Source organism: Drosophila nasuta, chromosome X (genome assembly GCF_023558535.2).
Source record: "Drosophila nasuta strain 15112-1781.00 chromosome X, ASM2355853v1, whole genome shotgun sequence".
Lineage (NCBI taxonomy): Eukaryota > Metazoa > Arthropoda > Insecta > Diptera > Drosophilidae > Drosophila > Drosophila nasuta.
In genome coordinates, this window is record NC_083459.1 from 17,045,635 (window position 1) to 17,058,531 (window position 12,897).

General features: G+C 46.1%; 4 protein-coding genes across 7 annotated transcripts; 2 read left to right on the forward strand and 2 right to left on the reverse strand.

The window, feature by feature from the left end:
- Window positions 1-606: 606 nt before the first annotated feature.
- On the reverse strand, window positions 607-4,239 carry LOC132795114 (uncharacterized). Its single transcript, XM_060805600.1, has 5 exons — window positions 4,047-4,239; window positions 3,495-3,974; window positions 2,935-3,426; window positions 845-2,873; window positions 607-777 (listed from the first exon to the last, which is right to left on the reverse strand). Exons 1-5 carry the CDS (start codon window positions 4,119-4,121, stop codon window positions 734-736), a joined length of 3,120 nt encoding a protein of 1,039 aa, XP_060661583.1. The 5' UTR covers window positions 4,122-4,239; the 3' UTR covers window positions 607-733.
- Window positions 4,240-4,406: 167 nt separating this feature from the next.
- On the forward strand, window positions 4,407-5,159 carry LOC132795117 (uncharacterized). The gene has a single exon (XM_060805606.1). The coding sequence runs from the start codon at window positions 4,518-4,520 to the stop codon at window positions 5,157-5,159; it is 642 nt and encodes a 213-aa protein (XP_060661589.1). The 5' UTR covers window positions 4,407-4,517.
- A 110-nt stretch (window positions 5,160-5,269) lies between these two features.
- Window positions 5,270-8,116, reverse strand: LOC132795116 (DNA-dependent metalloprotease SPRTN). Of its 2 annotated transcripts, none has more exons than XM_060805605.1 (4): window positions 7,772-8,116; window positions 7,520-7,705; window positions 7,171-7,455; window positions 5,270-7,101 (listed from the first exon to the last, which is right to left on the reverse strand). In XM_060805605.1, the coding sequence occupies exons 1-4, from the start codon at window positions 7,841-7,843 to the stop codon at window positions 5,350-5,352; spliced, it is 2,295 nt and encodes a 764-aa protein (XP_060661588.1). In that variant the 5' UTR covers window positions 7,844-8,116; the 3' UTR covers window positions 5,270-5,349. The 2 variants fall into 2 exon arrangements, with proteins under 2 accessions (XP_060661588.1, XP_060661587.1); XM_060805604.1 differs by having other exon boundaries at window positions 7,171-7,467; window positions 7,772-8,115.
- A 299-nt stretch (window positions 8,117-8,415) lies between these two features.
- Window positions 8,416-12,686, forward strand: LOC132795115 (formin-J-like). Of its 3 annotated transcripts, none has more exons than XM_060805603.1 (4): window positions 8,416-8,783; window positions 8,834-8,954; window positions 9,770-12,033; window positions 12,107-12,686. In XM_060805603.1, exons 1-4 carry the CDS (start codon window positions 8,550-8,552, stop codon window positions 12,380-12,382), a joined length of 2,895 nt encoding a protein of 964 aa, XP_060661586.1. In that variant the 5' UTR covers window positions 8,416-8,549; the 3' UTR covers window positions 12,383-12,686. The 3 variants fall into 3 exon arrangements, with proteins under 3 accessions (XP_060661586.1, XP_060661584.1, XP_060661585.1); XM_060805601.1 differs by having other exon boundaries at window positions 8,417-8,783; window positions 9,710-12,033; XM_060805602.1 differs by having other exon boundaries at window positions 8,418-8,783; window positions 8,849-8,954; window positions 9,710-12,033.
- The last annotated feature ends 211 nt before the right edge of the window (window positions 12,687-12,897 follow it).

The window sequence follows — 12,897 nt, forward strand, 5'->3', positions numbered from 1 at the left end:
GCTTCGAATGGCTCTAACAACATCAACAACTGCATCAACTACAACAACTGCATTAACTACAACAACAATTGCATCAACTACAACAAAAACTGCATCAACTACAACAACAACAACTACAGACAAATTCAGGAGCAGAGAAGCTGAGAATTCTGTTTTCCTCTCTGAAAAGACCTGCTGCACAGTGGATCGTATGTGGATCCTAATTGAAGTGACTTTATACATGGCTACTTGCTGCCCACTTCTGTTCACCTGGTAGAATATTTCAAATATTAATTTTTCACCGGCTGTTTCGGCACACCTTTAAGGTCTTTAGTCTAAAAATAAAATTAAATACTTACTTTACTTACCTTTAAGTGGCCAAATATAAGCGAATTAGCATTTTATTATAATTGTATATTATTTATTCATATATTGTATTTACAATTTATAGAAATAAATATGATTTAATGTTTTTATTCATATTTATTTCCATGAATAATAAATAAAATATTTAAATAGTCTACAAATATAATAAAATGCACAATAAAAAATAAATGCACAAATGCACAAACAGTATCTGCGTGTCTGTCTAACTTTGTTTAGTGATCATACAGAAGTGAAAAAGGCATTCAATGAGTTCCATTCAATTTTTTTTTAACAATGTTCTCTTTAGATATTTACATTTTGTTTTACACATTATATACATATTATTCATTATTCAACAATTTATTCGCTGTGCGTTTTCACTTAATGTCTAACATGGCAGACTCGCATTTATGGCCAACTCCAAGGAGTTTACTGCAAATAGAGTGAGATGAATTTCGAATTAGAAAACAATTAAAGAACAATAAAGAAATCAACTTACAAAACTTGTGATCGTGCTTGTAGACGAGCGAGGTGAGCATCTCGGCTAGCTTCTGATGGCAGCGTACATAGGTAAGTTCGATCTCGTTGACCTGATTGAGAGCCAAATACTCCAGGGCCGATGCACGATCCCCTTCGGCAGGATCATCGGCATCTCCATCATTGGTTGTCAGCGTTTCGCTGCTCGTGTTCAGGCTGAGCGCATGAAATTCGTTTAGATAGCTAAAGCAGCTATTCCACTCCAAGTCGAGCACGAAAATCAAATGAAACACTTGCTCCAAGGCGATGCGAAAGTCCGCAAAGTCGGTCGTAAGCAGGCAGTGCTTCAACAGTCTCTTAATGTAATCGCTATGCATCTGACGCAACTGTCGCGTTGTCTCCGCCGTGCTCAGCAATTGCTCGAAATGCACGCCCAACGATTGGATGGCATCCACGCACAAATGCGCATGCAAACTGCTGATTAAATTGATCAGCCAGAAGCGTAAAATCTCTAGGCGTCGCAGCGTCAAGCCGAGCAGATCCAATGGCGCAAATACATCGTGTCGATCACGTCGTATGAAACGCATATGTGCCAACTTCCAGGCAGCCCACTTCACCTTGAGCAGCATGCGCCAAATTGCATTATAGTCGTACATCTGATCGGGCGTTATAATGCTGCACAGTGGCGTCGGCATCGCGTACTCAATGCGAATGGCATCCAAGGCCTCATACGCTTTATTCGATTGGCTCTGCAGCTTCGAGATAATGTTCACCTTCAGCAGGCTGGAATGCGACGCATACTGTGTGTCCAGCACATCGGTTAGCTCCAGCGTTAGCAACGATTCACGTGCCCAGTCCTGGGAGTCCTCGATCTGTCGAAACAAACCCACATAGAACGGATGCAGCAGATAGTCAGCTTCGAGCAGCAGCAGTTGGCGCACAAAACGAACGTGTTCGACCAGCTTGAGTTCGTCGCGATACCAGCGCATGACGTGCACGTTGGCCAGCGCATAGCGTTCGCCATGCACCTGGGTGAGGGAGCGTGGCAGCAGCTGTGACTGCAGTAACGACTTGGAACTCTCCAGCCGCTGTAACACTTCCAATACCAGCGGCAGCTCTGTGGACTCTTGCTCTTTCTGCTTTTGCTCGCTGCGCTCCTTTTGCGCTTCGGTAATGTGCAGCGTAAAGATGCTCATCAGCTGTGGATCGCCCAGCTGTGAGGTCTGCTCCAGCAGTGCTTTCTCGTACTCCGCAAACACTGGCTCAGCAGCAGCTGGGCGCTGCTCGAGGGCAAGCAATTGCTGCAGTAGCAGCCGCTTGAGATCATCGTAATGACTGCCCAGATGCTTGTTGCTCAGCATAATGTTTCCCAGCAGATCGGCACTGGCCAACAGATCCTGTGTTTCGCCCGCCTCCATGGCATGCTGCAGCAACAGCTGATAGAATGCGCTGCCCTGCACTTGCTGTTCATACTCCGGCTTCAGGCGCTTCGTGATGCGTTGTCCGTAGTCGGCGCAAGCCACAGGCAAACAGTCAACAATGTACTCGCAATGCCTGTCATCCAATTGCGCCATCAGCCACCAATTGTCCATGATGTGACTGTAACTCTGCAGCGATACCAGCAACAATGCAATGGCCAACTGCTGCTGGCTGCTAATGTAGAGCGTGCGCTCGTAAAGCGCGCACAGCAATCGCACACTTTGCACATGCGCCGGCGCTGTCTTGTCCACAACTGCCTCGTTGGCGAGTGCTTTGAGCACCAGCAGACGCTTAAACGATGTATCCATGTAGCGCAAAAACGCAATAAATGTGGTGCCGCCTGCTGCATCGTCAGCAGCCAATTTGCCAGCAGCCTGATCAATCAAACGTCGCTCAAACTCAATCAGCTGACTGTTGATGGGCTGCAGCAGATCGTGGATACCCCAGGCAAAGCAGGTCAAAGTGCCCGGTCCCAGCTTCACGTAGGTTAACTCGTGTATAAGACAATGCAGCTGATATTTGGCCACCATGGCCGGCAGCACTTCGGTCTCAAGCACGCATCGCAACGTCTCCTGTAAGATCAAGAAGTTCCAGTTGAGAAAAGATGCTGTAACAGAAGTGTCTTCTACTTACGCTGCTCATGCTACTGACGGTGATGTTTTTACGCACGCTAATCTGCTGCTCGGCAGCATGCAGCTCAAAGTAACCACAACTGGCGGGCTTAAAAAACATCAGTATAATCTCACGCACCAAACAACTCTCGCTTGTCGTTTTGGGCACCGGCTCTTTAATCAACAACCGCGAGTCTCGATTCAAATGCTGCACATAGGCAATGGCAAAGTTCGAGCATGGATCATCGTTCGGTGTCAGAGCATGAAACTGCGAATCCTCTTGCCACCAATTCGAGTGCACGACTGTGCGTAAATGATTTTCCTCGTATTTGGCGGGCGTGTAAACTGTCTGTGCCTTGGGTGGCTGTAATGCCTGCAAGTTTGGCATTATGCTGTGATATGTCTCGTCCTGCGACGTTGTTAAGCATTGATCGGCGCCATAGTTAGACGGGAGGAAGACGGATTCATTGTCGTTGCTAGCGGCAGTCTCGTAGTCATCTACATCGGACCAATCCTTAGACAGAAAACCAATTTAGAGCATCTTATTTGGAAATAAGAGAAAAGAAAAAGAGGTCAACTTACGCTCAGACTGCTGTCGCTTTCCTGGCCATCACTGGGATTGGGTATGAAGTCCTCGCTGAGCAGCGCCACCCAATCATCGCCGCTGGCTGCGGCTGTTGTGGTTGTTATTGCAGATTGCTGCAGTGGCAACATTTCAGCGGCCACAGCAAGTTCATTTCGTATCGATAGAATGCGCTCATTGATGGCAAGCAGATTACGACGCACATTCTGCACCGGGCTATTGGTCATGCTGAACAGAAATTCGAGCAACGAGTACTGCACATCGACCACATAATGCGATTCCCAACCGGCGTGTTCGATGATTTCAGTGCTGAGCGTTTGCACTGCGTCCGCCTGCTCCGTCATGCCCTCGAAGCGAAAGCGGTCGATCATGGTATCGATGGCACGACGCACCGCATGACTATTGACGCTCAAGTAGCGATGATGGCGTATCTTGTGAAGTGCCTGCTGCTCCAGCGAGCGTCGCTGCTTCTCGGTCACCTGCATCCCACCCGGGAAAAAAGCATCAATAAGCTTTTTTGTTTTGTGTTATTGAGCCAAATTTTGACTTACGGTGTCGCCGGTTAGACACTCGACCAGTTTCGCCACATTTGACACAATGTGTTCATGACGCGAATCTTCCGACATGCTGTCATTCAAATGTTTTGCTGTCAAATCGCAAATTTATTAACAAATGTTTGTCCGCCAATGAATTACGTTCAAATGATGGCCGCTCGCATGAAGCAGACCACTGCGTCACTTTAAAGTGTTGCCAGACTTTAGCAGTCAAATCCAATTAAGCGTGCTGCCAGACTGGGCATTGCAAAAGCTAATCAAACTGTTGTTTTAAAATTGTCAAACTATTGGTTTATTTTTAAAATTGTAATATTAGCAACAAAAAGTTACTGGCCAATCAAAATGACCAAATGTGAACTTTAAAAGGACAGCCGGCAAAATGCAAGGGCTGCCAGAGTTGACCAGCCGACTGCGATTTTGAGTGCTGCCCATCTGCGCAAAAGATAAACAGTGACTTGCAAACAAAACATGAGCCGCAACACCAAAGATTTTAAGTGCTGCCCGACTGCGCGAAAGATAAACAGTGTGTCTTGCAAACAAAACATGAGCCGCAACACCAAAGATTATCCGACTTATGTGATACTTGGCTCTGGTGGCCACACAGCCGAAATGCGTCAGATCGCTTTGGCCCTGCTGGAGCCGAGCAACTGCACCAATTACCAGCCAATGCGCTACATTGTGGCCGACAGCGATGTCACCTCACAGAGCAAACTGTCCAGCGATTTGCCCTCCATCCGGAACAGCGACTTCATCCGTGTGCCGCGCAGCCGAAGCGTCGGCCAGAGTTGGCTGAGCACCATATTCAGCACCCTGTGGGCTCTGCTCTGGAGCTGCTGGCTCATTTGGCGCGACCAACCAAAATTGGTGCTCTGCAACGGCCCCGGAACCTGCGTCCCATTCTGCTACGCCGCTTACATGTGGCGTCTGCTCGGTCGTTTACCCGCTAACAGCAAAATTGTGTTCCTGGAAAGCTTTTGTCGGGTGAACACATTATCGCTAAGCGGGCGCCTTCTGCTGCCACTGGCGGACATGTTTATCGTCCAATGGCCGGGGTTGGTAGAGCGCTATGGTCATAAAAACAATGTAAAATATTTTGGTCGCCTCTTCTAAGCGAGGAGGCGGAGCAATGCCCAGGCATGCCCTTGTCTTAATTACATCCTGAGCAACATAACAATTTAAGATATTTATATAAAACTAGAAGACTAAACATAAATGTTTAATAAACACAAAAAAAAAAAAAACTTGGAAATGCTTTCAATGTATGTGTTGGACTGTCTTGGTTCACTCCTCGTGCTCTCTTCTATCCCTTGCAGAACTTGCCATGCGCTTCCATCAGATAATTGGCCAATTCACGGCCACACTTCGGACACTGTGTGTTCGTCGAGTTCAATCTACGCTGACGTATCTGACGCGGTGTTAGCTCTGCTTCTGATTCACCCGACGAGTTGAGATTGACGACAGTAGTGGGCGCATTTAACTGGCGACGCTGTCGTGGTGTTAGCTCGCTGCTGGATTCACCCGATGAGCTGAGATTAAGTGCAGCAATCTCGTCACTCGTATAGCCCGAGCTCTTAAGTATCTGATGCTTGTTGGAGCTGGCCCTTGGCTTGCCACGCGACTTGTTTGAGACACGCTTCCTGTTTCTGTTGTTGTTGCTTGATCCCACGCTAACAGGCAGCTGAGACTTGCCTTTGAAGGATGGCGGCTTCACCTTGATGGTAATGCTGCAGCCATCCAAATGATTGGTAAACTCCGAGCGTTTCATTTTATCAAAACAAATGGGACAGGTGGTAATATCATTGCGTTCATCATGATGATAGCGTGAACCCGTTGGCACTACATCGTTCTCACGCTGAAACTCCTGCAGCAGTGTGTCCTCGCCAAAGAGGTCATCGATGACCGACTGATCAGCTAACTCGGTGGCAGCTGTGAAGCTGTTGTCGTTGTCATCGAACTCATCGTCAATCATCATGATCTCATCATCATCGAAGCTCGTTTCATCCTCCATAATCTCGCGTTTGATCAGCACCGAGATGTTTGCATTTGCATTCGCTTTCACATTCCTGGCGGAAACTCCAGCTGGCTCTTTAAATGTGCTAGCTGGTTGCTCTTCGCGGTCATCATCTTCGCTGTCGGAAATCGTAATGGTTGACTTGATCTCGTCGCGTACCCAGACCTCGTCGTCCATAGCCTCCCAGTCCGGCTCATTGATGCGAGCACGCTTACTGGGATTTGGCTCGACCTGAGTCGAGGCGCCTGCTGCCGGAAATCGCTTGGACCAATGATCACGCAACATGTTGCGCTTGGCAGCGTCCGTTGGGGCAGTGCCTGTGGTGCTTTCGCCGCTGCCCAGGCTGTAGCCTTTGCCCTGCATCTCAGTACGTGGTGTGACAACCTGAGGACTCTCCTCGCCGCTGCTGTTCAAGTCCTTGAAGCCGCGCACATTGCTACGCTTACCGCCAACAGCAGCAGCAGCAGAAGGAGCAGTAGCAGAAGCAGAAGCAACCATGGGATTGCTGGACAAACCCGGATATGAGGTGGGCGGAAACGCGCTTGTAGCCACACCGGCTGTTGCCAGAATGGCGGGCGTAGACTTTAATATTGGCTGACTGCTGCCACTGCCGCTTGTTGGCTTCTTCAGATAGTTACGTATATCGTTGCCAACGGCACTTTCAGTCTTAGTTTGAGTCTTTGGCACTTTGTTGCTGCTAGATTTACTGGGCACTGGTGTAGGTTTTGGTCCCTGCACCTTCTCGAAGACGCCACCGCATTCCGATTGATGTTTGGCCCACCATTGATCATTGGGACCTGGCGCACGATTTGAAGTGCGCTTCACCCAACCCTGGAAGGGATGATGGAACTGACAAATCCCATTGCAGCGCCAAATGTGAGTTTTATACGCATTGACCTCGTCGTGAAAGGAATGATAGACGGTGATATTGGTGCCCGCCACCTTATTGATGGTGGTCATGATGCGTTTAAAATTGGGACCATGACCGCCATTGCCTTCGCGTATATTGAGGACAAAGCAATAGGCATGTATCATCTCGTGCTGCAGTAATAAGAAAATCATGTATTAGCTTGAGCACATCGTAAGATACAAAAGACCATCAAAACTCACGAGGAGTGTTTCAACGAGATCCTTGCGTGGACGCAGTTTCAGCAGCGGTTCACTGAGGCGTATGATGATCTCTTTCACATAGCGATTGCCACGCTGGTAGCAAATTCCAGCGCAGGAATACATACGTTTGCTCCACTCGACGACAACAGCGCCGAGACGTCGCTGAAAGAACTTCTCATCGAATCGTGTGAACATGGCAAACACATCTGGCGTTGGATCAACGAGTTCCCACTCCGGGTGCACGAGATTCGCCGTTTGATCCAGATAGGCACCGCCGCCATCGTCCTGATTATGCTCCTAGTGATGTAAGCATGTAATTTTTTATGTTGTATTTGTTTGTTATGCTTACCGGCTTGGAAAGCATCTTGTTGTTCTTCTCATGCTCATTTGTCTTTTTGCTGTTGGACATGTCCAGACTGTAGACGGCATCAAGTTCGTTGGAACTATTGAGTGCCGTAACATCATCCATTTCATTTTGCAGCTTAAGGGCTAATTCAAAATCACTGTCCACCGTTGACTTCTTTGTATTCTTCGGCTTGTAACACAACATATAAATTGTCAACGATTTTGTGTTTTGCAAATATGTTTTGCGTTAACTTACTTGTGATGTTTCAGCGGCATCGAACTGCTGCTGCAGCTGCAGCGCAAATAAATAATCTGGATCGTCTGACATTATGCGGAATCCGCGCAAATTTTGTTCCGCTAAAACACAAGAAGCAAACGCAGCACGACGCTTCAAAACTATTCTGAGATTCGCGGCTTTCGATATGCCGCAGCCCAGCTGATTGTTTATTTGCCAATCGATATACACTAATCGAGTGCGCTCCGGTATGAATGTTTTTTGTATAGTATTTCAAAAATTCTTGAAGTTTTTTCTAAACTTTCTTGAAAGAAAGAAATTATAAAAATTTTAATATTGTGAATTGTAGAATAAATTTTACAGTATGTCTCCAAAATGTTGTTCTGCTTTGAAAGGTCTGGCAACGCTGCGACTTTTATTATTTTTAAAAAGACCAGCTGTAAGAAAAAAATAACAGCTATTATTTGAAATTAAGTTTGTGCGTGCAGATTGAATGCACACGTGCCTTGCTCATGCTGTTAATAATAATAAAATGTATTAAATGACAAAATTCTTGATAAAAGTGAAAATATACCACACAGAGAGTGGACAAGTGGACAGTAGGCAGTGGCAAATTAAGTACCACACCATCTAGTAGTATTTTGTTTGTCTGACGTTGGATGTTAAAAAGTAAAACGTGAAAAATCAGTCTAGCCACATTGTTTTCAACTGCTGTCAGCGGTCAAGAAAATTTTTAAAATTCGTAACAAATGTGAAAAGGAAGAACAACACAAAAGTAATTATTTAAAACGACATAATTATGAAGTACTTGACCAAGCGACAGCGTAAAAGAAAGAAAGTGCAACTTTTAAATAGAATCGGACAGACATATTACAAGGCGACAGAAACAACAAAAATAAGAACAACGACAACATTAACGACAACAACAGAGTACGAAATCGCTGTTAATGATGACAATTCTAGTAATATGGCTGTTATCGATGTCTGCGACAACAACAACAACATCAAACTGGACATTGAGACAAAAATAAAGGTGAGTTTTGTGAATGTGTGTGTCGATTGATCGCAAATGAGAAACGTTAGAAAGTGTTCCTGCAGGTTTCCAAGTTGGTGTGTAACACCAAGATCATCGCCAAGGGCGGCTCAAAACAACACCACCAGCAACAACAAAAACAACACAAAGGAACAACGACAAAGACATGCGGTGAGTAACTGCGAACTGTTGCACAGAGTTAGTTGCTAGCGTCGGCATCGGTTGCCGCCGCATAAACAAATACTCAATGGAGTTTTAAACAAAAAATCCAAACGTATACCTATACTCAAGATAACATGTGTGTGTGCACAAACAAAGTGACAGTTTGAGCTTTATTTTTGCATGACAAAACATACGTATGTATGTATACACACACACACACACACACACACACACAACAGGACAAGCAAAGTGCAAACTCAATAAGAGACGAAAGCATCAGTTTCATTCACCACAAGCAGCAGTAGCAGCTGATGTGATCAGCAGTTCGTATAACACTATTTGCATCACCCACTCTCTCCCTCACTCCTTCGCACAGACGATAGTATTCTGGGGGTGAGCATCGCTTACACATAATTTGCTGCGTCTCGCACTTCGTGTTATCGAACACTTCGTGTTTTGCGCTTCGGCAAGAACATTGTAAGGCTTGATAGCTTTACTGCCATTTTCTTTACAGTCGGTTTGCGCTTCTGCCATGTGCTGTCATAAACGTATTGTGGGTGTCCGTTCTTCTAATTCAAGGATCTGTCCTTAATTCGCGCCTAATTCAAAATAATTATAAAAATTACATTTCGTTTATAAGGATGCGTATTTAAATTGTGATCAACAGATTGCACAGCGCATGATTAAGGTTTAACTAAATTTTTCGAAATGTTATACAAAATTAATAATTACTTATTTATTATTTCCCCTACGCACGCATGTAGAAACCAAAGTGCTGCCGAAATTAAATTACAATTCAACAGATAAACGACGCTTTTTCTTAGGCTGTAACACATTTCATATACCAATCGATCGGGACTTAAAGTGTTATTATCATCGCAATGTGCCGCTAACATTGGCCAGCTTTATGGACTTGGATCGTCTGGACGAATGTCCCGGACCAGACAGTACAACAGCAAAGGGAGAAGCAGGGACAGCATCGACGCCGGAGAAATCAAAAGCAACAGATCATTCATTTGGCGATCAGCAGGCAATAATAGTGACAACGGCGGATCCACCGATGTCCAGCAGTTCGGGGACGAGCACCTACAGCATTCCCGACAGTCGTGACAGTCACACAGACAGTCAAGACAGTCAGGAGGATAGTTGCAACGGCAGCCTGACGGACTGCAGTCCACTTAGCCAGGACAGCGTGACGACGGACAGTCAAGAGGCGAGTGAGGATATACGGGAGCAAAGCGACAACATACACGACAGCCAGGAGATACAGGACATCGAAAACAAACGTCACATTCAAGACATTCAGAGCATACAAACCATAAAGCCGAATAATATAGCAACACTTGAATCATCTGTTGTCCCGACCTCCGTCAACGAGCTGTTGATACAATTTGCCATCAATACGCCGTATCCGGAATTGGCGCGTCTAACGCTCGCCATGCTGCAGAACACGGCATTTGGTGCACTGGCCACTGGAACGCCCAGCACTGTGGGCAACATACCGTCCTATGAATTCTGGCCGCATCCCTATCAGCTCAACGACGATACGACTGCTACCCCAACGACAACAACGTCAACTCCCGAGCTGGATGCGCTGCCCTCATGCAGCTTGCGACCCATTGGCTATGAGACCAAATGCAAGACCGAGCAGCCTCCACCACAGCAGCTGCAGCAGCAACCTGAACAGTCGCAGTCCACTCAGGATCAGCAGCAGGAGGATGAGGACTCTTGCCGTCCCAGCGCTGGCAGCATGTGGCAGCCGTGGTTGCATGAGCAACAGTCGCCGGAATACGATCCGAATCCCAACAGCATTGTGGACAGCATCAAGTGCATTTTGCAGCGTTACAAGCAACTCGAGGAGCACAACGACAATTGGGCCCATTGGGGCAACAATCAGAATGGCAGCATCTGGAGTGTTGCCGAGCCGCAACTGCAACAGCAACAACTGCAACTGCAGCAACAACAACAGTCGACAGATCCGAGTTGGGATCAACGCAGTCAAACTGTAATGGCAGCCTCGCAACTCTATGGCAGCAACACTTTACCCAATTATGAACAACATATGCCCATTGCAACAGCAATCGTTCCTTCTACTAGTACAGCAGCAGCAGCACCAGATAGCAGCAACAGCAATCAACCATTTGGACGCAACAGCAACAATTGTAACGCGGCTCGCTACAATCATAATCGCAACTTTGTCAACTACAATGCACGCGTTGGCGGCAATCGTATGCTCTACCAACAACAGCAACAGTTTCCACTTCAGCAACAACAGCAACAGCAGCAACAAATACAACAGCAACAATCACAGCAGCAACATCCACAGCAGCAACTTCAGCAACAGCAGCAATCACTTCAACAGCAGCAACAGCAACAATCAGCACAGCAACAAGCACAACAGCAACATGTGCGCTATAATTACAGCACATCCAATAATTCCAATCAGCAGCAACAACAGTTACAGTTACAGCAGCAACAGCCATTGCAGCAGCAAACTTTACAGCAACAACCAACCTTGCCTCATCAACAGCAACAACTGACACAATTGTCGTCACCGCAGCAGCCTTGGCAACTATATCAGCAATTTCGTCAGGCCAGGCCACGCCCCAATTTCTATCCATCACGATTCTACAAAGGCAACAACGGCCACAGCGGCAATGTGGCGCGTAAATATTGCAGATATTGTTGCTTCAATGGTCGCTATGCCAGCAACATGCTGCACGCCAGCAATTGCAGCTATTACGGCGGCAACAGCAATAACTTTGCAAACAGCAATAACAATAACGTGGCCAACATGGATGTGGCAATGTTAAACATGTCGCAGGAGGATCTAGATGCTGCACAAATGTATGCCATACATGGCGAGCAATTCTTTGAAATGCCGATGGGCAGACGCTATCAGGGCACTTCATATCCACAACCAACTCCAATGACAATGCCGCCTGCAGCAGCAGGAGGAGCAACAGGAGCACCGCCTGGATTGGGATCATCGACCCTGGCACCGCCAGCACCGTCACCCACACCCAGCGATATGTATCACAGCAATGGCCAATACACCAGCGGCTGGCAAACGACACCCATGTCAATGGTAAGAGTTTGCTGTCGTCAACGCATTCATGTTTATTTTGCTTACAAGATTTCCTTACTTCTTTTTCTTGTAGTATTCGGTGCAGCTGGCAACAGCAATATCGCCAACATCAACGTCCACACAATCATTAGCAGCGGCCACATCGTCATCGTCGTCGTTGTCAGCTGGGTTGACGGGTCTGCAGCAGCAGCAGCAGCAGCAACAACAACAGAGTCAGGTGACGGCGCCAGCTTGCACCGATGCAAATCTATACACAGCCAATTTTCCGCCATTGCCGGCGCCAAATCAAAAGCGTCAGAATTACAATAATCACAACACGAATTCGAATCACCACAATCAGAAGGATTAGGTGATCGTTTTTCTGCATAAACAAAAGCAAACGCGTCCCGTACTTCAATTTGCATCTCAAACATTGTTCTCAAATTATATTTACAAACATTGTCTATCGTTGTATTGATTTCGTGTGAAGTACGTCGACCGAAGCTTTGTTTATGCATTCCTTGATTGGAAGTCACCAACAACACAAAATGACACCAAAATCTATTCTCAAATTAAAGTTCAACTTTCTGGATTTTGTTATTGTTTAGCACAAATTAGACGCTCAATGTGTGTTAGTGTTATGTTATTAAAGTTTTTGGTTTTCAAAAAGAAAATTATGAATGTGTTCTTATTTATGCACCATAGAAATTTTACAATTCAAATAAGCCGCCAAATGTGTACGATACTTACGACACAGTGCTGTAAAGTGTAATTAGTGTAGCACAATGTGGCTACAGAACTATTCGATAGTTTACCAATTTGAGCAATGCATTTATCGATAGCTCGTATTTCCAATGGGCAAAATAAAAGCTTTGTTTGTTTTTT

Excerpts from the sequence above, each read along its gene's own strand:
- LOC132795115 (XM_060805601.1), top strand. The coding sequence starts at position 8,550 with ATGAAGTACTTGACCAAGCGACAGCGTAAAAGAAAGAAAGTGCAACTT. Across the intron at positions 8,955-9,709 it reads AACAACGACAAAGACATGCG|AAACCAAAGTGCTGCCGAAA; the intron begins GTGAGTAACTGC and ends GCACGCATGTAG. Across the intron at positions 12,034-12,106 it reads AAACGACACCCATGTCAATG|TATTCGGTGCAGCTGGCAAC; the intron begins GTAAGAGTTTGC and ends TTTTTCTTGTAG.
- LOC132795117 (XM_060805606.1), top strand. The coding sequence starts at position 4,518 with ATGAGCCGCAACACCAAAGATTTTAAGTGCTGCCCGACTGCGCGAAAG.
- LOC132795114 (XM_060805600.1), bottom strand. The coding sequence starts at position 4,121 with ATGTCGGAAGATTCGCGTCATGAACACATTGTGTCAAATGTGGCGAAA. Across the intron at positions 2,874-2,934 it reads CCGTCAGTAGCATGAGCAGC|GAGACGTTGCGATGCGTGCT; the intron begins GTAAGTAGAAGA and ends TTGATCTTACAG. Across the intron at positions 778-844 it reads CAAGCACGATCACAAGTTTT|TAAACTCCTTGGAGTTGGCC; the intron begins GTAAGTTGATTT and ends CTCTATTTGCAG.
- LOC132795116 (XM_060805604.1), bottom strand. The coding sequence starts at position 7,843 with ATGTCAGACGATCCAGATTATTTATTTGCGCTGCAGCTGCAGCAGCAG. Across the intron at positions 7,706-7,771 it reads ATGCCGCTGAAACATCACAA|CCGAAGAATACAAAGAAGTC; the intron begins GTAAGTTAACGC and ends TTGTGTTACAAG. Across the intron at positions 7,102-7,170 it reads ATCTCGTTGAAACACTCCTC|CACGAGATGATACATGCCTA; the intron begins GTGAGTTTTGAT and ends TTATTACTGCAG.